The following is a 26516-nucleotide window of genomic DNA, read 5'->3' as shown; positions in this document are numbered from 1 at the left end:
CACCTTAAAATTCCGACTTGAATTTGACTTGTCGAGCTGCTACGCAGCATTAAAGATTGGAAATGCTGATTAATTAACCAAGTAAATCTTAAGGGAACAAAATGAGGTTTCAAGCTTATATTTAAAAATTGCCCTATAAATCGAAATAATTGGAATAATTTTTTTTTATAATAAAATATGTTTATACTAAATTAGATTGACAAAAAAACTTTGAAATCTTAATAACATTACTTCTTTCGATATACAAAAAGAATTATTTGATAGATTTTTGAAGTCAATTATTATAAATTAAATACAGTAGTTTCAATAGTCGGTCTATATAATTGATATTGATATACATTGTCATCTTATTCGAACAAGCTACTTCAATAGCACCATATGACAGATAACAATATACTAATATACGGTAAGGATAAAAAACTATGATCAAAGTTTTTAATCTATTAAATTTTTTCAATCACTTTGTTGGCTAGGCATTAGCACGGACGATGACTGCATTATCGAACATCGTAAAGCGCTGATTTTTCCATTCATAAGTGAGAACATATAATGTAGAAAAAACTATTACACTGTGGGTTTTTACGCGATTCGAATGCCCCCTTCGTTGGTCAATATAATATTATTCACCTAAACAATTTATTGGCTCGTATTGGTTAAATTTACGTGCAGCTAACTTTTCAAGTAAGTTACTTTTTTGCGAGTGTCAAGAAAAAAAAGTACATTTCGCAATAATTCAAGATTTCAAGGAGAAATATCGTCTTGGTTGTTGATACGCCGATTTAGCAGAAAACGGACATTGTATCTTCCCTTTCACTTATTAATTGCTTCGTTTTAGAAGCATTTTTATAATAAATTTACAATTAAATTATCGTTGAATTTTTTTGCGTTGTTACGTCTACAAAATTCAGGTAAAAAAGAAATAAGAGCTTAGTGTCGTTTTAGCTGGCAGCGAACTAAGAGTAGCATATATAATGTCAACAGCGATGTCGACATTCGCGACGTTTTGTGCAGTCGTCGCGATTCTAAACGGCATAATCTTACTGGGCTCAGTTTCACCCGCGAGTGCCTATCAGAGTTCATCGCTTGAACGCGACATCGGTAAAAATTTCTTGGTGTTTAGTGAGAGCGCCTTAGAAAATAATACCCTCTATTACGGCGTGTGCGACAGGACCGCTAATCAGACGCAGAAGGAATGTACTCTGCATCAAGTGCTGGCAGATATCTCGGGAGGCAGCCCGAAGGAGGACGAGTGCAAGGTCACTCTGCGCTCCGAATCCGGCGGCTTCGTCGCGACACATCCCACTAAAATCGACCCTCTAGGTAAGAATCGAGTGATAGTGCGCTGGTTTGAGGACATCGGGGGCTCATGGTACGATAAATATGGTTTGCGATTCAGCATTGTGGACTTTTCTAATTGTAAAGTCAAAACGACCAAATTATCGAAAGATCTCACTCAGCTGATAAACAATAAATTTTATGACCTCGACGAATACAAATACTCGTACAACTTTGGGGACGATGCTTTCAACGAGCCGATCTATCTTAAAGGAGAAGATAATTTCAAAGTTTTGTCAGTTGACTTGTCGATGTTTGAAGTGGCGAGCGTCAGTGGAGCATCGATCGATGTTGATGGAGTTGCTTCTAAGGTTGACAAATGGCTCACTTACAGCACTCGCTTGCAGAACTTCCTCCTTTCTCCAGTTATCGTTCCGTTATCAGAGGACAAAGGCTATTTATTATTTGAATTAATAACGTACAAAAATGGTTCAAAGGCCACTACAACAGTAGCTCTTATTCGATCCGATGGTAATTGACGAAAAAAATGTTTTAATTCGTGTGGCTTAAATTAAATCAATATTAATGAAACATTTTTCATGTTTCCAGGTCAAAGACAAAATTTAACTTATATTGACGATGCGACCGGCGACCCTTTAGTCTCCTTGGCCAACGGATTGATCGGCATATGCATTCCAGAATTTATGAAAAATTCAGCATGGAAATGCACACAATTCGAGCTAGGTGACAAAGAGATCAACTGGTTTTCGGCTAGTATCCACTGGGAGTTCCATCAGCGTAAACGAGTAATCTACAATTTACCGAGGGGCGAAGGATTTCTTACTTATCAAACTATTAACTATGCAACAAACCTCTATAAAAGCGACAAGTACCTTTTAAAAATCGGCCTGGATGGAAAAGCTAAGCAATTCGTGGATCCCGATATTACGTGCCCCGGAGAGTTCCTAGAGGAAGGGATTACTAAAATTTTCGAAGATGATCGAGGCAATTATTGCCTGAGCACCGCATGTGTGAGAATATCTTACCTTAATTACAAATCCGAGTCAAGCTTCGTCAAACTGAACTTGAAGTGCTTCCAACCAAAAGATTTTAAAAATGTTTCAAAATACCAGACAGAAGGCGATTTCCCATTCCCAATTCTAAAAATTGAATGATTAATATGAATCGTTGTTGTATAAAAACATTTGCATGTGAATAACTTACTGTTAACTAAACTATTGTTTAATTTATAAGAAAATGTGTAATTCATACAATTTTTTAATATTATTAAGTATCTTTAATTTTTTCCACAGTTTACTTGGTCATCTCACAAAATAAATACGAAAAAGTGCACAGGCAAATAAAATGATGTGTATAACCCGTCCAAGACCAAGAGACCCTAATTTTGACTTATTTTTCCACGCGTTAATTTTTTATGAAACCGTTGTCAAATTAATGTAAAAATACCTTATGCTATGGGGTTTTTATCGCTTTTTTCAAATCTGGCGTCAGATTTACGATATATGCAACCGTTTTAAAAATACATTTCATTAAACAGAAAAAAACGTGGTTTTTGAACATTTTTCCTCAAAATAATAATTTTTTCACCAGGATTACGCATTCGGATCGGCTTGAAACTATAGTTCTGGTGGCATACAGGCCTATAATAAAAGTAAGCAGCGTTGGTTTATCCAGATTCAAGATGGCTGCCAAACAGCTGATTGTACCCGGAAATGTAAAAAAAGCTTTGGTTTTTTTTTTACTCGGTAAGAATGGACTCTACAAGAAAATGTTACAGAACAAAAAGTGCGTAGAATTTATCAAAAAACACGCGTGTTTTTTAATCTTTTTCTTCTCCGTTTCTTGATTCAAAAAATTTTTTTCAGAATTTTTCGGATGATTTTGGAAATTTTCATAATATGGCCATATTCAAAAATATACCCAAAAATTCATGCACCAAATTGCCCCTTTGCTCATGAATGGTTTAAAGATAAGCTCAAGTAACGTCTTGACCCCATTCCTACAATATATAATAGTATAGCTCACACGTTATTTTTAGCCAACAGGCTGATCACGATGTGCGGCATCGGTATCTTATCTCTCTCACGCCTGTCGCGTTGCGGATGCATATGAGGCAGTCGACCACGTAGATCAATACCTGCAATATGTTACGCGTAATTTATAGAATAATACTTGGCTTCGAAGTGATTTAATATAAAGATAGAATATGGCGGAAATTCGGTATTATAATCCTAGTAATATTTTTGTAAACAATAATCGTCCTGAGCGCATGGCAGGAGCGGCGAACTTTGCCTTGGCAAGATCGTTTGTCCTCAGTCGGGATATACACGATAATAGAGCCTATGTAACAAATGCCGGAGCTGTTGCGCTTTATCATCGAAATGGTATAATAAAATATATGGACAAAGAATATGATGCCATATCAGACCGTATCGAGGGTACTACGTATGGTCATACAGAGAGAAAATTAATAATGGATTTGTTAGATGATTTGATATCTACCAATCCAAACGATAAATTCAGGGTACCAAGACTCAAATCAATTCAATGGAGGGATGGGCAACAGGCGGCACTTGAATATTTAACTGACAATGCCGCTATGTATAAACGATACTTGGAGGAAAAAGGAATTATAGTTAAGATGTGGTCCGAGCGGAAGCCTTGTAATTACACATATGAAGGAGGCCCTTGTGAAGACTTTCTCAGAAATATTTGCCCAGAAGGGAGTCAAATTGGGTATATCGTCGAAAATCATCGCGCGCCAGGTATCTTTTTAACTCATTAATGCTCCGAAGACGTGACTTTGACATGCAGCTTTGAACAATTATTGTCATAAATAAATTATGAAAACTACTATATATGCCAGATTTTTTAGAATACTCGGTATTTAAAATCTTTCCAATTTACAATTGGTCGTCGAAAATGGCAAGTAAAAAATCAAATCTGTTTTCACTGTACTATTTTATTTTCGATCCAATTATTGAATCCTTTACCATTTTTTATATAGTTTGAATGCATACAATTTGTGCCTTCGAGGTTTGTGTACTTGACAGAAATATGATTATTTCAGTTTAAAAAATTTCACGGTTGGACAGGAAATATTAAATTATAAAGTTAACTATTTTTTATCTCAAAAACTATTGATTTCAGAATAATTTCAAAATAATCCAAAATCACCTTCGAAAATTTGGAAAAAATTTGAGAGGTTTTAATGAACAATTGTACGATATTTTGTTTCGTAGAAGAGACCAGAGTTGCAATTGAAATTTGCATCCTCAGAGCGTTAATGGGTTAAAATCAGAGGTCCATATGTTATTGACATAGGGATTGGGGCTTTTTTTGCTAATTATGAGTCAAAAAATATATTTTTTTGCTCCGAGGCGAAGGTATAATAAAGATTTTTCTTTGTAAAGAAGAAGAAGTGCAGGCCACTTTTGAAGAATTGGAAAATGCTTATCAAGCTTGGAAGGCGAGTAAGAAAAAAAAAAGAAGAATCAATCGATGCTTTATATAATCAATGAAAACATAACTGTAGACATAATTCAAAACTCAATAAGGTGCGTATCTTTAAATAGAAATTTAACGAAATTTAAGTTAGGTATTGTTACAGGTTCTACATATAATTTTGACAAGAGCAATAATATTTGATATATGGATAGAAACGATTTTATCTTTCAAGAAATAATGGCATGAACATAGTAATACATATAGCATTTCTGATGGAAGCCACGTTTAAACTCGCCGATTTTAATTTGTATAAGTTGAAGTTGAATCTAAATTATACATGTGCAATATTTTTAATAACTTTTTCCGCATCCTTCGTATTTTAATAAAATTAGTAAAATTATAGTAACAATTGGTAAATTTCGAGCTACAAGGAGACTGCTCATGATTTTACCGTCAGCATATTATTTCCTGTCCTTGCCTAAGTATCCGCTTGCTAAGATTTAAGCAAGAGCGGCAAATTACGATTTATAGCGCTCTATACAGTCGCAAGTACATGGAAAGATGACATCACAATACGAGAAATAAATATTTTTTTCTGCACTTGTTTGTGGTCCGCGCAAAGTCTACATCACAAAGCGGCAAACAACAAACGTAGCTGTATGACCGATTGCATACAACAACCGATCGCCCCCTTCTCTGCGTAAGTCCGTCGTTTCGCGGGAGCGGCTCCTTATACCCGCGGCTGCCGCGAGTTACCTCTTCTTCTTCTTCGTATCTTATCTCGCTCGCACCAGTCGTGCTGGTGGCTGCATATCGCGCAGTCGATTGCGTATATCGATACCTGCAAATCATTACGCGTAATTTGTCAATTGTTACGTAATTGAAAACATTTTTGAGAGTAATAACTGTTTGACTCGAACCGTTTTGGCAATATACAAGCGGCAAATATGGTGGAATTCAATTACTACGATCCCAGTGATATTTTTGTGAACGATAGTCGCCCCGAGGGCATGGCAGGAGCGGCGAACTTTGATTTGGCCGAGTCGTTCGCTCGCAGTCGTGGCACGCTCGATAGATGGGATCGAAACGCCGGAGCCGTTGCGCTCTATCGTAAGGATGGCGTGACCAAATATGTCATATCTGAAAATTCGAAAGACAAAAAGTACAATGCCGTATCGTACGGTAACGATCACTTCAAGGATTACACTTCGTCCCGTGACGGGTACGAAGCAACTTCTTACGGGCACACGGAGAGAAAATTGATGAGAGATGTATTGGACGATTTATTGGCCGATCAATCCACGCTCCCGGGGCCCACTTCAGTTTTCGAATCGCTGTCGGGAAAAGAGAAGGAATACGAAGTACTGAAATATTTAACCCATAACGCTGATAAATATAAGCGGTACTTGGAAGAAAAAGGTATTATAGTTAAGATATGGTCCGAGCGGCCGTCTTGTACTGCGGAAGCGAATGAAGGTTTTATAGGGGGGAGCAACTGCACTAAATTCGTACAAGATATCTGCCCCGAAGGAAGTCAGTATGGATTCATAGTCAAAGATTATGTGAAAAGCGATAACCTAATCGAAGGTGTACCGAAAGTACGGATGGCATATGAAGCATTGAAAAATGCCTACGAGAAATACAAGAAGACTCTGTGATTGATAAATATAATACAGTGTTGATTTCAACGAACCGATTTTAATTCGAAAAAGTTGAAGTAGATTGAAAATTTTGTTGTGCAATATTCATTTTTTTTTAAGTCTTTATATTTTAATAAAATGTATGTATGATTATACTCAGAAGAAGTGCATTTTACTTTTCTTCATATCCTTTAGTCACCTTTTTTTCCTATACGTGCTTTTCATGTAAGTACGTGACTGCATGACCGATTATATTTCAATACACGCTGCTGGTACACTCCTTCTCTGTCGGTCTCTCTCTCTCTCTAAAATTGTGCGAGCGGCCGCTGGCTACCTCTTTTTCTTCGTTTTTTATCTCGCTCGACAGTCAAGTCGACGACTGCGGTTGGACATTTACGCGATAGTCATCGTATCGAGTTTTTAAAGAATACAATGATTTTTTATAACTATTGTGATTGTGAAAAAAAAATTGAAAATAGCTCAGTGCCGCTCCAAGAAGCATAAATATGGTGAAATTCCAGTACTACGATCCTTGGTTTATTTTCGTGGACAATAGTCGGCCCGAGGGCATGACCGGAGCGGCGAACTTCGATTTGGCGCGATCGTTCGTTCGCAGTCGCGCTGTATACGATCGTAGTTCCGCAGGATCGGTAGCGTTCTATAGGGTAAACGATAATTACGGAGGAAATGCCGGAGCCGTGGGGCTCTATCACAAGGACGGTGTAACCAAATACGTCATCTCTCACGATTTGAGAAACAAAGAGTACAATGGCATGTCGCGCCGCGTCGAGGGCACCACTTACGGCCACACAGAGAGAATTTTGATGAGAGATGTATTGGACGATTTATTGTCCGCTAATTCGGCTGATCTATGCAGCGTGCCTAGACCGAGTTCCGTTTTCAAATCGTCGAACGTAGAGGAGCAGAGAAACGAGGTACTCAAATATTTGACCGATAATGCAGCTATTTACAAGCAATATTTGGAGAGAAGAGGCATCGTGGTCAAATTATGGTCCGAGCGACCGTCTTGCAATAAAGAAATAAATCGATGGATACCAGGCAGCAATTGCATTCAATTTCTGCGAGATATTTGCCCGCGAGGCAGCCAATTGGGATTCACAGTCTATAATTATTACGAGCGAAACGATAACTTTTATGGAGCACCGAGAGTACGCATGGCGTACGAGGCATTGAAATGCGCTTATCGACGATACTTGTACTGGACAACTGCGTACTACAGGGGAAGCCCGTTGATACGAATCACGAGCGACTGGAAGCACTGCTCGATCGATCGAGCGAGTTTTCAACTCAGAAAGTCCTTCGATTTAATGAGGCCAGGTATCGGGTATTCAAATTGTAGACATTATTATCGAAATTAAGAGTACAAAATAATACGGATACGAGAAATATAGGAGGTAGTATTTCACGTGCAACGTGAATTTCGACTTTGAAAATTTTCGACCGATCAACCTATAGAGCAATGTAAATAAATTGGAATATTGCATTTTTCGGAAAGGACAGGAGCCTTATTTTTAACTTTTGATGCACGAACATAGTATAAAATACACATATTGTACAAAATATACATATTGAATAAAATATACATATTGTATAAAATATACATATTGTATAAATTATACATATTGCCCTCATTAACAAAATTTTGTTTTTTTCGAGGAACAATGGCGCGAATAGAAGTAGGTATAGATTATTTTATGGACAGTTGTGAAGTAAACGCATTAAAATTATATTATATATTTTACTTCCTCATAGAAAAAATTTGGCTTACATATTTGGAAACTATATTGAATTACCAACAATAGATAGATAGAATAGATAGAAATAAATAGATAGATAGGTAGAAGGGAATCTTACACGAAATTCTTACAAAAAATCTCTAATCTCTTTTGGAGTTTCGTATAAAAAAATGAAAACGAAGTTCAAAATTTTAAAATGAAAAACGATTTAATTAATGTAATTAATGTTTAATTAATGTAATTTTTTATGAGGAAGCTTTTTGACAATAAATTGGCAGCGGTTTTCATCTTTTTACGCATTATTCATATTTTAATAAAATATGTATAGTTTAAAAAAGAATTTGATGATTTTAAGGTAAAAATTAAAAAATCAATATTATTTTATAAAAGTTAATAATTTGGCATTGCTTTGTTATGAGTCCAAAAAATTGTACTAATTTTGAAAAAATCTTTCATATTTCAAGGCGAATTCGAGAATTTGTTTTTGTTTTCGAATGATATTAAATGGTTAATTACCTCGTTCAATGCTGAAGGTATTTCGTTGTCACCCCTGTAGTAGGGAATTTTTTATTTTAATTCGAGCGCGAATTTGACGCAGCTAGAGGGCGCTATTGCTCAATAACATATATAGATCACCACAGCTGACAGCCAGGCAAAACATTAATACAATACACAACAACGCACATGAGGCATGTCGTCTTACAAATAACAAAAAGTTGACACAGTACCATCGCTGGACGATGGACAGGGAGGCGGACAGTGTTTACGGCCTCGTCGGCAGGTTGTGCGAAAGCATATACCACACCAACAGGCAGAAAAGCTACGACGATGACGAAAATGCACAGGAGGAAGAAAAGCACTTGAAGAGACTACGTGCCAGGGCCTACGAGATTCTGCTCAATAAGTCGGATAAAGATGAGGGTGTGTTTTATTTTTTCACTGTCACTTAGTTTAATAATTGTTAATTGTATCTTATTGATCACAGGTCAGCATGATGAGCCATGCGAGCCAATTATGGACCTCCTTAAGCACGCTTACATACTCAGAGTTGGTGCTGGAAGAATTTCGCAGGCTAATGAATTGGAAGAGTATTTAGATGAATTCATCGATGGAAAATTACAAGAAGAAGATCCAGTAGCTTATTCAATTTTACAGTTCCTCAGTAGTTTAAAATCGCTTGAATCAATCGATGATACTTCTCTTGTAAGTTCAGTGAGATTTACTTTGTACATAAACTTATAGTATCTTAGTTAATCAATAATAATTTTTCTGTAGAATATATTCTACTACGATAGACCTCATCCTCAGTTGCCAGAAATGGTATGTGGTAAGAGCTCTGTGCCACCTTTTCAAGTGTATCCTGTAGAGTCATTTCATTTGCCTAAAAAATTTGAAGCAATGCTTAAACAAGATAAGGGTAATATAATTAGTTATGATGGTATCGAGCCAGGAAATAAACTTGTCCTTCTTGATCGATTTGCATCTTGTACATCTATCATTCCTAGTATAAGGTAAGTAGAATTGTAGATTTATTATCAATACTCATAATAATTTTGCAAAATTAATTGCATAGGTACAGAGGCAATACAAATTCTAGTACATCTATCAGTTCAAAAGATACTATTCAATCCCTGAAAGAAATGAATTTCATGAGTGATTACTTTTTACCCCAAATAAGAGTAAGTACGAATATAAACTTTATAATTGTAGTAAATTAAATATTGATTAAAAATGTTGTCAAAATATTTTTAGGGTATTGAATCGCCTGATGAATATCTTCAAATTAATCGTGAAGGAATTGTCGAAGAGCCTGAAACACCTTTACAAGCCAAAGATCCTCTTCAAATGTTTGCTGAAAATGGTTTTGCTATACAAAAACATGATATGGATATCTGTGAAATTGAGGAAGATTTTGAAGAAACTAGTCCAGTGAACAATTTGGACAAAATGTGGGAAAACATGGATAAATTAGGTCCTATATCCAGTTACAGAACTTGGGAGACTTTGGGGGACTCAAATCCATCCAAAGAATTACCATTTGCTTCTGAACTAGTCGATGCAACCTTGCATATAATAAATGTAGCTCAGGACAATCTCTTGATGAATTATGTAAGTTTTTATTATGAGTATAGGATTTATATATTCTTTAAAAAAAAATATCTCTTATCAACTTACTTTCCAGATACCTGAAGTGAATGTGATATCTTACAAACAGTTTATTGATGATATAAAAGTACTCCTTCTTGGTGTTGAATCTAGTACATTCCTTTATAACCCAATGGTAAAAATGTTACTAACTTTTCTAGTACAATTTTTTATTGATAGTGTTTTAAAATTTTGAAATCTTTATAGAATGGGTTTGAACTCAAGAAAAACAGTGCCATACATGGAATAAGCTCTAGTACACTTGAAAATATGTGTTATGAAGTCACTTTTTGGGGAACTTGCTTCAAAAATCTCTCAGATATGGTTACGCCTGACCCAGAAACAGGAAAATTACAAATTGAGGGATTAATATTCAAGGTATGTCATAACGCTCAATTTGAATAATTATTTTTAAAATCCATATACTTTATCATAAAATTCATTCTATATTGCAGGCATTATGTGGGAGTATAAAAGAATTTTTACTATTCTACCATGCTGCTATTCTCAGAGTCACAACACTAATAAGTAGCAAAAATGGACTTCTGGAAGTTCTTGACAAACTTCGACCACTTGGAAATCTAATTGCTAAAGTAGCCCAGCTATGTAGGTGCGATAGGCATAAGACTACTTTAGGCGAAGGAATCGGTATCTTAACACATATCTACAAAGAAGTAACAAGAGTTACTGAAAAAAACGTAGCTTTGGTTTTTTACTCGATATTGAAGGATTGCTGTGAAGTATACTTTAGGTAACAATTACAATAATAATATTCAAAAAGTCGTTTATACTGCACAGTTTCTAACAATTCAATGCTTTAATAACAGATTTTTGCAACATTGGATTTTCAAGGGTGCCTGCGCCGATATTTACGAAGAATTTATGATCGTGGCGAGACCTCAGTATCTGCGCACTCGTACTCATCGATTCTGGACAAGAGCATTTATCATTAATCCAAATTTAGTCCCTGGCTTTCTTGCCGATCTCGTTAATCCAATCCTGCAATGCGGCAAAGCCATAACGCTGCTCAAGATTTGCGATCCAAAAGTAATTAACTTATATAAATAGAAAAAAAAATCTACTATATTCCATTGACAATTTTTCAGAATCCGCTCATCCGCTTATCGGTATCCAGCCAGCCTCCGGTTCACGTTTGTTTGAACGTTGCCATGCTGCAAGATCAAGCGCGTTTCTACGAGGATTACGCCGCGCGTGGCGAAGCCGAACGTGGAGAGCAACTCACGCTAAGCTCGGCGATACAGTCTCTCAAAGAAGCCGAGCGCAAAAGAGCCGCCCTCGTGATTGCTGCACAGCAAGTTACTTTATTGCGGCTCAAGAGTAAGTTTAACGTGATTTTTCAATAAAAGAAGCCATTTGTTGAGTTCTTCATTTGACATTTCAGAGGAGCGAGAAGATGAATTGAAAAAAATAGCAAAAGACAAACTCGATCTGCTTGAAGAATTGAAGGATCAAGCCGAACAAGCGGCTTTGAGGAAAGAACGCGATAGGAAAAGCGAACTGCTGGAGGATAAACGTATTCTCGAAGAATATCTCAAAATTGAAAATGAGGCGATACGACAAGAAAATGTTGGAAAGTACGTAAATCAGTTGTACACTAAAAAACAAAGCTCATTTAATATTCTTGATTTACAGGGAAAATAATTTGAGGTATTACAAAGAGTTGGCGGAAGAAATCGAAAATCGGCGGAGGATAAGGGAAGAATCTGCTTGCAAGGATAATCATGACGCGCCCGAAACGAAAACCGATGACTCGGAGGTTGTCAAATCTGATGAAAAAATTACCGATGAAATAACAGAAAAACCAAAAATAATCATTGACGATCTGGAAGACACGAAAAATGTAAATAGTGACTCAGCTCCTATCGAAGAAGCCAGCCCTGCTACAGTAGAAGTTGCTGCAGACGAAGAAAATAAAAGTTCCATTGTTTCACCGAGTAATAAGGCGGTTCGACCAACTGTACTCGATATCAATAGCGTAACAAATAGAAACATCGAAGCCAAACGTAACAAGCTCAAGGTCCTCGAAAGCGAGTTTGGCTTTGTCGAGCCCGCTGCCGATATACCTTGGACCAAATTAAACATGGACTCGTTGACGGAAGCTCAGAAGAATCGCTTGAAAATTTTGGACACCGAATTCGGTTTGAGCCCGGTGAAAGAAACCGCGCAGGTACGGCCTAAAATTGAAGACGATGATCTGACCGACGCGCAACGAAACAAATTGAAAATCCTTCAAAACGAGTTCGGTTTCGAAGAAGAGGATACAAAATTCGTCAAGCAAGAAACCGATCTCGATAACTTGACGGATGCTCAAAGAAATAAAATTAAAGTGCTTGGAACAGAGTACAACTTGGAGAACGTAAAAGAGGACGCGAAACCTCCCATCGATTTGGACAATCTAACGGACGCGCAGAGAAACAGAATGAAAATTCTTCAAAATGAATATGGATTTGGGGATCCTATAATCAATACCAACCCTACCTTGGATTTGGATAATCTTACGGATGCTCAGAAGAATAGGTTGAAAGTGTTGAATTCGGAATACGGCATATTTACGCCCAATAACAACGAACAAATCATAATCCAGAACGTCACAGACATCAGTAAAATGACGATTTCAGAGATCAACCGTATCAAAAATATGGCGCACAATGACTGGAACGAGCTAGTCGTCAACAAGAAATTAAACAACCCGAGCGGAAAAACCGAGATCCAGCTTAACTGGAACGAGCACGAGCCAGTCGAAACACCGGAACTTACGGAAGCTCAACAAAATCGTAATCGTGTCATGTCGACGGTCTTCGACTTACCCGCTATGAATGACGAAAACAAACCTCGAGGAAACAACGTGTCTTTAACCGACTGCCAAAAAAATCGTAATCGCAATATGGCTCACAATTTCGAATACGATTACAACGCGCACACGCCGATGTCAACGGCAACCGATATGTTCACGATCTCGACGCACAGTGGCTCGGCTCAAGAACCGCATAGTTGCGCCAATACGCCATTTTCAGAGATCACGAATCACAGGTTTGACTTGATATTTCACACGTTTAAATTAAAATTTTTTTATTCGACTCCTTCTATTAATTACCATTTTACAGTGAATTATTGTGCGCTCAATCGTCGGACGCCAGCGGTTTGACCGACGAGGTGTCGCGAAATAGCTTCAGATCGGATTCGAAAGGAATTTTCCACGACATGAGTCCAGCCTTTCCACAGTTCATTGGCTTGGCTTCGATGCCAAGCACACCGGCGGATGCTTTGGGTGAATATCAACCACCGCAGCATGAACAACAGAAGCAATTAACGAGCGCAGACATCGAGATGATAAACTCCACGTCTTTGCAAGTGTTTCTTGAGAAATCGATCGTCGTTCCTCTCTCTGTACAGAGCCGACTCGTCAACGATGCTATTGTCAAAGTAAAATTTATCTCCGTACAAATATCTACTTGCTTAGCATCAACACGATTAAAATTACGTGAAATTTTCTTTGCAGTATCTACTAACAGAGCATTCGATGCTTTCGCATTTGCACAGCTTGAGGAGTTACTACTTTCTTTTAAACGGTGAATTCGGCAAATCGTTGACGCAATCGCTGTTCACGCGTCTGTACCAAGTCGAATCGCCGGTGGAATTATTCAACTCGTCGATTCTGTCGAATTTCCTTGAGAAAGCACTGGTCAGCTCTCTGAGCGGAACTTACGCCAACTCAGAACTGCTCAGCCTTTCAGCTTCCGATTTACCCGATACTCTTCAGGTTTGTTGTTCGATGCTGAAAATTCGTCCCAAATAAGTTTGATGCTAATTAATTGAAATTTGTTATAGACCTCGAATCCAGAGGCGTTGAGCAGTCTTTCGCTAAATTACAAAATATCATGGCCATTAAACATCATTTTCAACGACATGGTTATGCAGCAGTATAGCAAAGTGTTTAAATTTTTGTTGATGGTCGGTCGCGTGCTCTGGGTACTGCAGGAGGACTTTCACATATTAAAAGTCGAGAGGAAAGCGTCATGTGCCAAACAACATCATAAGGTATTATTTGCTAAGGCCTTTAATTTAAATATACGTAAAAGTTTGAAGGAGAGCGTTCGAAAAATTTCCAATGAATATTAAAACAGTTGCAGCTATTTCGTCATTCAATGATGCAATTTATGAACGCGCTTCACACGTATCTGACTTGCGGTGTGTTGCACGCCAGCTGGGCGGAATTCGAGCGCGAACTCGAACAGGCCCATACGCTCGATGAGATAAACGACAAGCATGTCGCTTACCTCAAAAAGATACTGTCAAGGTAAGTAAAGTAAAATTAGCTCAGATCCTGCCTGCACGTACGAATTGATTTTACTTGAATATTGAACTTTCTCAGATGCATGCTGAACCAGCGTGGCGAAAAGATGCGCACCTGCTTGACGAACATATTCAAAGTGGTGCTGAAATTTCACAATCGCATAAGATCCCGTCAGCAGTCGACGCACACGGCATCGAGCTACGAGAATCTCGAGCGCATGTACCTGGCGTTTTGCGAGCAACGCGCCTTTCTGGCCCACGTAGCTGAAAAATTGGCTCAGGCCGGCTATCAGCCTCATCTAATGCAGTTTCTGCACGCGCTGAACATCAATCCGCGCTACGAGCTCGCTGTAAAAAAGTAAAGGCGTTCTATTTGAATTAAAAATATTGACGGAACCTCGACATTTTTGTCAAATTTTAATCGATAATCTGTACGAACTATGCAACAAATCTTGATGTTCTTTACGTGTATCGTGCAATTGTAAATTATAAAAAAAAAATTACGTTACATTTTTGAGTTATTTACATGTTATTTGTGCGAAGTTGCAAGATGTTCACGTTTTAATTAATGTCGGCTATTATTGGCACCTCAAAAGTACATAAATTACATTGACAAATAATTGATGTTCACGTCTACCACGCATGGGTCATTCCTTCCGCGCTTTTCTTGCCTCTGCATATACTCGAATATATTTTCGTTACAGATAAAATAAATTACTCGTTTTTGATATCTCTTGTAAATACATGTAAATCAAATGAAATTATCGCTTTAGAGGCATCGTTACATCCGCCTTTTTTCTTTGTGCAAGATTGTCTGTATTAGGACTTTTAAATATGTATCAAGTTATGTTTAATTAATCTCATGTTGCTTATTGTAAAAAAAACTAATCTTTTGCAAGCTTGTTATCTATTATTAGCAACGTTATCGTGGTACTTATTAGTTATAAAATATTGTTAGTTATGCTTTATGAATGTAATATTAAAATGAAAAAATATTTACACGTTTTTTTATGTAAGCACAAAAATACTCGTAGTTGCTATACAAAAGCTATTTCCTAAATAATGAAATTATAATAATTATTACCAAAAATGTATTACCTTATGCAAAGCATAAAAACAGTTACATTCAAGTTAATTTTAGTACTTCAGATTAGTATTAAGTAATCGACGCTTAGTTAATTAATTTTTTACACAATTTTTTATACTCAATTTATTAGTTTATACTTCTAATTAACATATCAATTGTAAAGTGTCCTTGATAGCAGTTATTATTTATTTGAATTTCAAGTTCATTCAATTGCAATAAATTCTTTGAAAACACTTTTTGAATCTCTTATTTCTTTCCTCGCATTTATAGTAAGATTTTAAAATATTATAATTTTCATTCAAACATGTGAAATGTGACGAAAAAAAAATCGTCCAAAATCAAATAAATACGACATCACGGTAGTAACTTAGTTTATGAACTGATCTCAGATGTCTTCGATATTGCAGATGCAAATTTACAAGAACATAGTTAATGTTGAATGAATAAAAGTATTTTACATTATTTATACTTTACCTTGATTTAATAATCTATCTTATTTAATAATTATTATCAAACCTAGTATTTTGAACTTATTTAAATTTCTTGATATGTATTAATTGCAGACAAGAATCATATTCCATTATAGTACGCCCTGAATAATGTAGTTTGGCTGGGCTTGGCCAACTTGCATGATTAGTCATTGTGATCCGCAAAATTAGTTATTTTCAAAATTGATAGCGTTACTGGTTAACTCTGATAATCAGTCTAGTTCATTTCTAGATATTCTGTACGGTAATTGATCAATAACAAAAATGTATAGTCCCACTAGCGACTGTAAGCGTCAGTTTTGAATAGTTGGCCACAGAAAATCGGTCACTCAATTTATCAATACAACATGTACACTGAATCGACTGTTCACTGAAAACTGATCAAAGTGTTTAATAGCATAAAAGATTTGTGGCAAAATAAGAATATATCTGCCAAAATGGCATCATATTTATCTTATTAAATGAGACATAAATGTCTTATGCGCAGCCACAAATTAATTGCGAGGAAAAATTCGAATCGCAGATTTTCTATTTCTTTTTATTCAATCAAAAGTGAAGCCACTCATATCAGTTTCTAATTGGTCGACTTATTTTTGTCTCGAGCCGAAATTAAAAAAATAATCCATTAACTTAAGGAGTTAAACATTTCATTAGCTAGCAATCAAGAATATAATTTCATTTTTTCTAAAAATTAATTATATTTTTTAAACTTAAATATTGTGTTTACATAACGGAATAATATCGGAGGAATTAATGATATTATTATTAAAGAAAATATACCATTTTAAAATACGATTGTGCATGGAATCAAAGTGGATTTTGAGTTAACTCTTCTGTTTGAATGTATTTCCGTACACATCACACGAGTGGGTGGTTTTATTGTGCACTCCATCGATGTGGATTTTAAGACCGCTCTTATATGTGAATTTCTTCCCACATAAATCGCATGTATGTTTGGTACCGTTGTGCACCGAATCGATGTGCATTTTGAGAAAACCTTTTTGAGCAAAAGACTTTCGCAAATATCACATTTATGTGTGACACCATTGTGCACTGTATCGATGTGGATTTTGAGAACATGCTTATATCGAAATTTTTTTTGGCATACATCACAAGCGTAGGTTTTCCCATTATGTACCACATCGATGTGAATTTTGAGATTACTCATTAGGGTGAATGTCTTTCCGCATGTATCACATGCGTGAGTAATTTTCTTGTGCTCAGAATCAATGTGGATTTGAAGATAACTCTTTTGAGAAAATGTCTTGCCGCATTTATCACATGTATGTTTGTCAGCTTTGTGTACCGAATCAACATGGATTTTGAGCTGACCCTTTTGAATGTATTTCTTCCCACAGAAGTAGCATGGATATTTAGTACCATTATGCACTGAGTCTATGTGGTTTTGAGAACTTGCGTATATCGAAATTTTTTTTGGCATACATCACAAGCGTAGGTTTTCCTATTATGTTCCACATCGATGTGAATTTTGAGATTACTTTTTTGGGTGAATGTCTTTGCACGTGTATCACATGCGTGAGTAATTTTCTTGTGCTCAGAATCAATGTGGATTTGAAGATAACTCTTTTGAGAAAATGTCTTGCCGCATTTATCACACGTACGTTTGTCAGCTTTGTGTACAGAATCAACGTTGGTTTTAAGATAACCTTTTTGAGTAAAAGACTTTTCGCAAATATCCCAGTTGCAAGGTTTCCGTTTGTTGTTAAGCATTTTCGTAATTCTCTTTTTATTATATTGTTCGACAAGTTCGCAGTCGAGATTCAAATTCGATTCTTCTGCATTGTAAGCAACAATTTCTTGTTTCACTTCAACCGCGGGTTCTATTTTAATAATGTTTTGGGTTCTATAATCATCGTTATTTTTCACATTCCGCAAGTAATTTCGAGAATCATCTTCAATTTTTGCAACTTTTAGTGAATTAATGTTGGGCTTGACGTCTTCACATTCCACAACTATTTCCACTTCGTCACCTACTTCACTATCTTTTTTGTTACATTTTCGAATGGCATGGCTCTGTCGGAAAATGAATGAAACGTGAGAATTATCATGGAAAAACCAACTAAAATAAAAGTTATGAGGAATCATCAACACTTACGGAGTTCTCATGTAAAAACGGTAAGAGTTGAAAGTTTTTAAAATCGAGTTTTTCGTCAACAATGTCGCAATTTTTTTCACTGAGAGATACATCAATAGTAGGTTCATCTTTCGCGCTAAAATAAATCCAGCAAGATCCGGTAATTTGTTGTAATATTTTCATGTCTTCATTTCCATCATATTTACCTGACAGCACAGTTGAATAAACTACTAGATTCCATTGATATCACTTGCAACTTCGTGAAAAACTAATCTCTCTGTGGTGATCGTACTAAACTACAGAAGAAAACTGACGAAGAGCACTGAGAGCGGAGCTCGTTCTGTTGTTTACTATGTGCGTCGATCCTCTGTGACCTCTCCCTGTGTTTCTTAACGGCAAGCAGTGTTTTGCCCATGCAATATACTAAGCGGCGATTTAAGTCATTAGGATTACACCATTGTAAAAATGGCATTATGTATCTCATGTCTAGTGAATATTAAATACTTTTCTAGCAACGATTTATTTGTAAATCGCTGTTAATGGAAAAGTGAAAAATTAATAAATGATTCTACGGTGCCTGACGATATCGAGTAAGAGAGCTAGTTCTTTTTAAAATTAACCGTTGAAGGATAGGAAGATAAAGTCATGAAGTCCACAAGATATTTTGTTGAAATATTTAGCTCCGAGAATTGAGTGAGTACTGCGGCCACAATGATCACGGTATCATTTTATCTGGGCTTACTCGGATCAATTTTATTACGACAGGTTATTTGTTATTGATGAATATTTATTCATTGAAAATTCATCAATAATCCAAAGCAATATCAAAAAACCGCTGCCAATTTATTGGCAAAAAGCTTCCACATAAAAAATTACATGAAAAGGTTTGATTATTAAAGGGAAAATTCGTTTTTCATATTTAAACGGTTTTTTTTATTAGTTAGTTGGATTTACTGAAAAAAATTACTGGTCCCGTATTAATCTTTGGAACATTGTTTGTAATCATCTGCTTCAGTATTTCCGGATGTGTGGTACGATTTCAAAAGCTTATATTTTAATATGAAGCAGGAAATTTGATAACTTATTGTCTTTTTTTCTCTTAGATGGTGATGAAATATAAAAAAGATACAAACATTGCTCTGAAAATGGGTCTTGTATACATCATGTGTATCTAGTACTTATTTTTCACAAGCTATGCCTCGCAAAAAATCCATGATGCCAGCAGTGACATTTGTAAATACTGGTGAGGATTTCGAGTATCGCGAAATTATTTTATTCGGGATGAATACAAAATTTTCGGTCATTTCTGCCCAAAATAGTTCTTCTACTGACTACTATAGATAATCAATAAAAACAAGGAAAATGATACCACTAAAAATGATTAGATCCATTAGACCTTGCTGTGTTAGAATTGGTCCTTGTTAATATTTGAATTATGAAACTAGTCGGCAGGCAGTTACGAATGCTAACCAAGATGTAAATAAATAATTCATTCACATAACTTTACTATTTTATTTTAGATTATTCAATTGTTTTTGTCTTACATTACTGCATTAATGGCTATCTATCATCATTAAGCCGTGACTCCTAAAATGTAACAAATTAAAAAAAATTCCTGCAACTACGGTTTGAAAATATTTTTTTTCGAATTTGAAGCATAATGGAGACATACTTATCAAGATCTTGCACCACTCTGGTACAAAGTACATCAAAAAACTTCTTCTGCTTCAAACATCGTTGAAGTGTATCGCACCGTTGGAAATTACTCGTAGATTCGAAAAATTATCTATTTCCGAACTGTCTGACTAAAGTTTTTAGAATTTGGAAACCTGTGTTAGCCGCGTGTGAGCAAAGGCCGTCAAACAAATTGAGAATTAATAAAAACATTTAGACTCGTCAGATCGTTCGTCAAGTAGAAGTATGATATGTGTCAGTGTACTTCAACCCACGATAGTTTGAAAGAAAAAAATGTGTGATCTCGATGATCTTAGCTATAACATATACTGAGAATCGTTTATACTGTTTTTCCAATGAGAAAATTCAATGCGATGCAGCGCTTTATTGTCATTTCGATTGATCGTTCGATGGAGCAGCTATCACTGTAATAATCCATGAAACATTTAGATCTCCTATTCTTGGAAATAGATGCCACATGCAAATTGTCTGCATCGAGCAACGCGGAATTAATAAATGAAAAACAAAAAAAAAGATCGTTGTACATTTACAAGTGAGCGCACTCTCGTACATCTTGAACATTTCCGAGTTAAAAAGCTCATTTGTATACTTTCAAGCTCGAGCCGCGCATTCACGCGCTTTTCGCGGCACCGCGTTCAGATTATTTTATCGCGCGCGCGAGGTAAGCCTCGGCCGTACACATACATGTATAATTCGAACGAAATATTTAAAAGTTGGCCGTCGGCGTTACGTGCTCAATCTCGCTCGTATTTTACGAACGTTGATAGGGGCTTCCCCGCGCGGCTATCCTACTTTTTTTCTATCAATTGCAGGCGAACTCGTTCGCGATGTCCTATGCAAGAGCCGATAAGCGAATCTCGAGTGTCATGGGTGCAGTGACTAAGTAAATGATTACGGAGAAATAATAATGTAAAACGTAGCAATCCTTAGTCGAGTCGCTCGTTCGTTGAGTAAAGCTTTAAAAAAAAGATGTTTTTTTTTCCAAAATTTTCGAATGTAAAACTCAAAACGATACAATTCCATTAGCTGTCAAACAATTCCAACGAAATTAAAGACCAATCGGTGGATCGCCGATCCGTGCTACACGCGTCGACGCTGTTATTGCAAAAAAAAAGGGAAAAAAAAGAAAGAGAATTGCATTATCGGCTATTACCGTCGACACTTGTGCGCGAGGCACATATGCAAATAACGATGCCCGATGATTGCCTGTTTGCCTGCCTGCCTGCCACAGTGCATCGCGCGCTTAAATAATATCGTCCAAAGTGCTGCAGCATATAACACTCTGTGTCAACCGTGAATCGCACACCGACGCGCGGTAGATCCACCCCGCACACGCGCGCGCGCATACAAACACGTATCTCGGTTTATATAGATACTTATAGGTGTCTATGTGTGCAAATATACTTTAATGAAAGTAGTCGGTATGGTTCGTGTCGTTACATACGATATATCTATATGCACGTATATTGTGTAGTACACACGTATCGTTGCGGCGAAATTCCGGAGTCTCTTGGGCTGCGCGCGGAGGAGGGCATCGCTGCTGCGTGCATTTACATTATTATTACATACACGCACACACCTTAGAGTCGCCTTTTCGCACACATGCTCGCACTCCTTAAATTGTCAGTGCCGTGTACGATAGCGTAAGGCTGCCTCTCGCTCGGATATTAATTCCGCCACACGCGAATTCGATACACGTCGTCCACCCGTGCAGTGCGCGAAAAAAAACGTCGACTCGGCGACTTGTGCAGCTCGTCTTCATCGTTGTTGTGATAATACATTATATCGTGTCCCTGTGTGTGCGCGCGGCGAGGCTGAAGCTCGAATTATAGATTGTTGCGAAAAAAGTTTACATCGTAATAAAGGAGTTGCGAGAGAAAAAAGAAGAGTCGAGAGAGGAGGCGCGGGTCATCAATTTTCTGCGAGGACTGCTGCTGCTGTTGCTGCTGCTTCTGTTGGCTTCTGCACTGTGCTGCTCGCGATCACCTAACCTCAATCCTTTAACTCTCTGTCTCTCGCTCTCTTCTCTATATGTCCGGTGTGCGAAACCGTAAAATGTAACATCTATTGCCATTGAGGCATATGCATTGTGCTGTGCTGCGCTAAACTTGGTGCATATGGATATATATATACAGTCAGCAGCGCGTATCTAGACGTGCGTGTGTATCTATACACGTATACTATAACAACGGCATAATATCTCTAGTGTATACTCGTTTCACTGATGTGCTCTGCTCTGCTGCTAACTAACTGCGACCGACGAGAACGATTAGTCGGTCTACTCTCGGCGGCTGCTGTTACTGTGCCTGCTATATAATATAACTCGTCACTTTTTCTCTCTGTATATCTCCGTCTCTCTCGGTGGGTGTGCAATTCAGCGTTCACAAGGACACATACGTAGCCCGAACTGCTGCTGCTGCTACTGCTGTAAGTTTCGAGCAAGCGAGAGAAAGAGATCGCAGAAAAAGCTGCATCATTTTCAGAAGAGTCAGTCATATAAGAAAATACGTATAAAGAAGCGACGACTTGAGGAGATGCATCCGAATGACTGCCGCTGCCACTACTGCTGCTGCTGCTGCTGCTACTACTACTGCAGATGATATAATATAATATAATTTACATATACACATACATGTTGAACGCGTGTGTGCGCGGTGTTATACGGCACGTCGTCGTCTTCGTCGTCGTCGAAGGATGACGTATATTAACAGTTGCTCCAAAGTTAACAGAGACAATCGCCAAAGAGATTGAGAGATTTTAGCGTTACATATTTTTTTTTATCTTCCTTTCGTGCGATCCGCCGCGGCTTTGTAGTGCTCACTTTTTATTTATTCGCTCTCAGTCTCTCGATCTTGCATTCGCGAAAAAAACCCAATCGAGAATCCGTCCTTCTTCTATCATCTAATTGTTGAGATTCGTAATAATTTGCATCTGCAAGTCTTGAAATAATCGTCGTCGATTTTATCCGGTGTAAAAATGGTGAGTACGACCTGTGACCATATCATCCGTGAGCAACATCCAATTGGTAATTGCAATTAATTTTTTTTGTGCAGAGTTTTTTTGGTTTCGGCCAGTCAGCCGACATCGAGATAACCCTCGACGGTGCCGATAGCAGAAAAAGTGCCGACATCAAATCCGAAGACGGCAAGAAAGAGAGGCATTTGCTGTATTTAGATGGGGAGACTGTGTCAGGCAAGGTAAGCAAATATGTGTCAAATTCTTCATCATTTTCGACGTTTGCCTTGAAAACTATTTTGACTTGACTTATCTCTGTCCCAAAAAGATCAATATCAGCCTGCGAAAAGCAGGTAAATTGGAGCATCAGGGAGTCAAGGTGGAGTTCGTTGGACAGATAGAACTTTATTATGATCGAGGCAATCACCACGAGTTCACCAATCTGGTTAAAGAATTAGCTAGACCTGGTGAACTAACGCACAATACAAGCTATGAATTTGAATTTGCCAATGTAGAGAAACCATTCGAAAGTTACACTGGCTCTAATGTAAGACTACGTTATTTTTTACGAGTTACCATTGTTAGGAGACTCAGTGATATTGTTAAAGAAATTGAACTTGTTGTACATACCTTGAGCTCATATCCTGATATGAATAACCCTATCAAGATGGAAGTTGGTATTGAAGATTGTTTACACATTGAGTTTGAATACAATAAGAGCAAGTGAGTGTCAACAGTCATTTTGTTTTTTGAATTTCTAGATTGAAGTTTTATTTAAAAAATATTTATTACCTCTTTTGTTACAGATATCATTTAAAAGATGTAATAGTAGGAAAAATTTACTTTTTGCTGGTCAGAATAAAAATCAAACATATGGAAATTGCTATTATCAAACGAGAAACAACTGGTTCAGGTATGTAAATTTTTTTCTCTTTTAACAAGAAACATTTTTATTTTTCTTGAAAGTTTAATTAAAATAAATTTATCCAGGTCCTCATACATTCACGGATAATGAAACAATAGCCAAATATGAAATAATGGATGGAGCTCCAGTGAAAGGAGAATCTATACCCATTAGAGTATTTCTGGCTGGTTATGATTTAGCGCCTACCATGCGTGACATAAATAAGAAATTCAGTGTTAGATACTATCTGAATCTTGTTCTCATGGACGAAGAAGACCGCAGATATTTTAAGCAACAGGTTTGATAGGAATAACTTGACATTTTTTATTTTTAAAGTATTTTTTGAATTTCGAAAAATTACTTATTTTGATGCACTATTTCAGGAAATTACTTTATGGCGTAAAGGTGAAAAAAGTCGCAAATCTCAATCGGCCTCACCCCATCTTCCATCTCATCTTGTATCTTCAGAAACAGGATTTCCGCAAGGTGCTCCAACGAATGGACCTCCTCAGTCGAAGAAAAACAGCGACGATCCTTTGCAAGATGGTGAATCTGAATCTCCGGAACAAAGCGAGTCTAATACGCAAGATCCGCAAGAAAGAGAACAGGATCGAGATCACGCTGCACCTATTGAGGGAATGCAACGCGAGGAAGGTGATGGTGAGGGGGACGATAAAACCGATGAATTAAGTCCTGACAGCGCTAGTCAGTGATTAGACCCATTTTATCAAGTTTGCAAATTTTGATTACAAGCGGAATTGAAACATATTTCTATGAATCTTTGTGCCGATAGAATGCCACCCGATTCTTATTATATCGTTGGAACCACGAACAATTTTACATTCTCGTAGGTATTGTAATAGAGACGGTAGACTCATGGCGTTATAATTGATTGTTCGCAAGTTGCGAATTTTTGTCTCAACTGTTAATTTTCCCACTAGATACACACAAAAATCATCAATATTTTAAAAACTTACAACCGTAATGAAGGAACGATCATTCAACGATTTTTTACACAATTAACATTTTTTATTGGAATTTTTATACTACAAAAGGGATGAAAATTTAATAATGAGGAATCAATTATTCAATCAATTTCAGGTCTAACTTTTTATGGACACATTTTTGTGTGTACTTAGTCACGCGAGAATATTAAAAATAATTGAATTTTTATGTATAGATAATTTAGGAATTATGCGAGGGTAAATACGATGCTCGTTTTGAAAGATTTATAACAACATATAATATTTTATTCTCAACACGGGAGCTTCTTTAAGTAAGATTATAAAAAACTTAAACTTCATTGAAAATTGTAAATATCAATCGAATTATGATGATGCATACATGCACAAGCATGAGCATTGACGATGTTACAACTTTTATAGTCATGTCTTTCCATCACAAGTTTTTTCACTTTAAGATATTCACTTAAATATACAGTATGCAATCTATAGAAAAACAAATCATTGTGTATTTACATTAAAATCAATCAGTCAATCAAGACTGCTGGTTTGTTTTTGAAGGAAATAATAAGTCATTAATTGTTGAATGTAACGTCCAACTTCAATTATAAAAAAAAAACCATGACGCTTCTTGATGAGAAAGAGAAACTTTTTTCAGTAATGCGAAGCTTTTTAATTATTTAAGTTGAAATTTTTTAAAAATATATATAAATATTTACAAATATTATTTCGACTTGAATGTATCGAAGGTCTATGAAATGTATCATCGACGCACATTTTTGTTATCGAATTTTCTAAATTTTTGAATATAGATATATTTTATTTTTTTTAATGCCAATAATTGTACATAAACGACAAAATCTAAAAAAAAAAGTATTTGTAACTCGTAGCTGGAACGTATTGAGAAAACATTTCGAATAGCTTGATCAAATAATGCTTGTGCTACATCTATTTATGTTTGATTAGTATCATCACATGTAAATAAAATTTCGTATAAATTGTCCGTTTTATCGATTGGTTTAATATTGTTATACGGTTCAAAGACTTTTACCAAAAGGGCGGGAACTAATGTTATGATTTTAAATAAAATTCTTGTTTTTAATAATGCAATTTTTTTAAACAAATATTGTAATACTCATAAGCACATATATGAAAAAAATATGAACAGGCCATATTTCGCAAGATTTTACTTCGATTAAGTTCACAAACAATTTATGGTAAATACGTCCGTACTTGGTCAGTAGGAAAATAAGCTAGATTACAAAATTTACTGAGTCCTGGTTATTTTATCATTTTACCGCTTATCATGAATCATTGTCAAATGGCCAAGTGCGAGCACGTTTTTTCTACCTGTGTATCTTAAGTTATAAATACGTATATCTTGTAAGCCTCTTTTGTCGTGCCTGGCAGTTTATTAATCAATTAAATGTGTAAAATCTACGATCCATTCGAGCAATGAACTTTGGCTGATTCACAAGTGATTCAGTATAAAAAGAAAAAAAAAAAAATGAAAATCAAAAAAAATTAACGAAAATTGTTGATAAAAAATACTTCTAAATGGTCATGGTGAATTTTAAGAAAAAAAAACCATTACAGGGCTTATTAATTGAGGCGCAATGAATTATAATATATATTATAGATATTTACTGTCAAATCGTTTATTTTATCAAAAAGGGAATTATTTATTAAAATAAAGACTCTTGTATAAGAATGGTGTGAGTGTGTAACATT

The 26516-nt window shown here is 36.3% G+C and overlaps 4 protein-coding genes across 6 annotated transcripts; 3 read left to right on the top strand and 1 right to left on the bottom strand.

The window, feature by feature from the left end:
• Positions 1-3434: 3434 nt before the first annotated feature.
• LOC106649487 lies at positions 3435-5102 on the top strand. Of its 2 annotated transcripts, XM_014366924.2 has the most exons (3): positions 3435-4061; positions 4710-4853; positions 4907-5102. In XM_014366924.2, exons 1-2 carry the CDS (start codon positions 3503-3505, stop codon positions 4808-4810), a joined length of 660 nt encoding a protein of 219 aa, XP_014222410.1. In that variant the 5' UTR covers positions 3435-3502; the 3' UTR covers positions 4811-4853; positions 4907-5102. The 2 variants fall into 2 exon arrangements, with proteins under 2 accessions (XP_014222410.1, XP_023314733.1); XM_023458965.1 differs by lacking the exons at positions 4710-4853; positions 4907-5102 and adding an exon at positions 4539-4644.
• Positions 5103-8568: 3466 nt separating this feature from the next.
• Positions 8569-15919, top strand: LOC106649558 (gamma-tubulin complex component 6). Its single transcript, XM_014367011.2, has 17 exons — positions 8569-9061; positions 9126-9343; positions 9416-9651; positions 9714-9819; positions 9893-10249; positions 10323-10421; positions 10493-10663; positions 10741-11036; positions 11113-11332; positions 11392-11623; positions 11688-11880; positions 11939-13336; positions 13411-13729; positions 13806-14066; positions 14135-14344; positions 14431-14603; positions 14679-15919. Exons 1-17 carry the CDS (start codon positions 8881-8883, stop codon positions 14959-14961), a joined length of 4953 nt encoding a protein of 1650 aa, XP_014222497.1. The 5' UTR covers positions 8569-8880; the 3' UTR covers positions 14962-15919.
• Positions 15920-16852: 933 nt separating this feature from the next.
• LOC106649622 (zinc finger protein 214-like) lies at positions 16853-18574 on the bottom strand. 2 transcript variants are annotated; one of them, XM_014367097.2, is made up of 3 exons: positions 18476-18574; positions 18291-18405; positions 16853-18208 (listed from the first exon to the last, which is right to left on the bottom strand). In XM_014367097.2, exons 1-3 carry the CDS (start codon positions 18508-18510, stop codon positions 17570-17572), a joined length of 789 nt encoding a protein of 262 aa, XP_014222583.1. In that variant the 5' UTR covers positions 18511-18574; the 3' UTR covers positions 16853-17569. The 2 variants fall into 2 exon arrangements, with proteins under 2 accessions (XP_014222583.1, XP_014222582.1); XM_014367096.2 differs by having other exon boundaries at positions 18291-18574.
• A 2778-nt stretch (positions 18575-21352) lies between these two features.
• LOC106649560 (vacuolar protein sorting-associated protein 26B-like) lies at positions 21353-26293 on the top strand. Its single transcript, XM_014367014.2, has 6 exons — positions 21353-22943; positions 23018-23161; positions 23248-23642; positions 23726-23832; positions 23910-24121; positions 24207-26293. Exons 1-6 carry the CDS (start codon positions 22941-22943, stop codon positions 24534-24536), a joined length of 1191 nt encoding a protein of 396 aa, XP_014222500.1. The 5' UTR covers positions 21353-22940; the 3' UTR covers positions 24537-26293.
• Positions 26294-26516: the final 223 nt, after the last annotated feature.

This window comes from Trichogramma pretiosum, unplaced genomic scaffold (assembly GCF_000599845.2).
Source record: "Trichogramma pretiosum strain Unisexual culture from Peru unplaced genomic scaffold, Tpre_2.0 scaffold37, whole genome shotgun sequence".
Classification (NCBI taxonomy): Eukaryota; Metazoa; Arthropoda; class Insecta; order Hymenoptera; family Trichogrammatidae; genus Trichogramma; species Trichogramma pretiosum.
The sequence above is the reverse complement of the archived record's forward strand: the minus strand, read 5'-3'. Positions and strand labels throughout refer to the sequence as shown.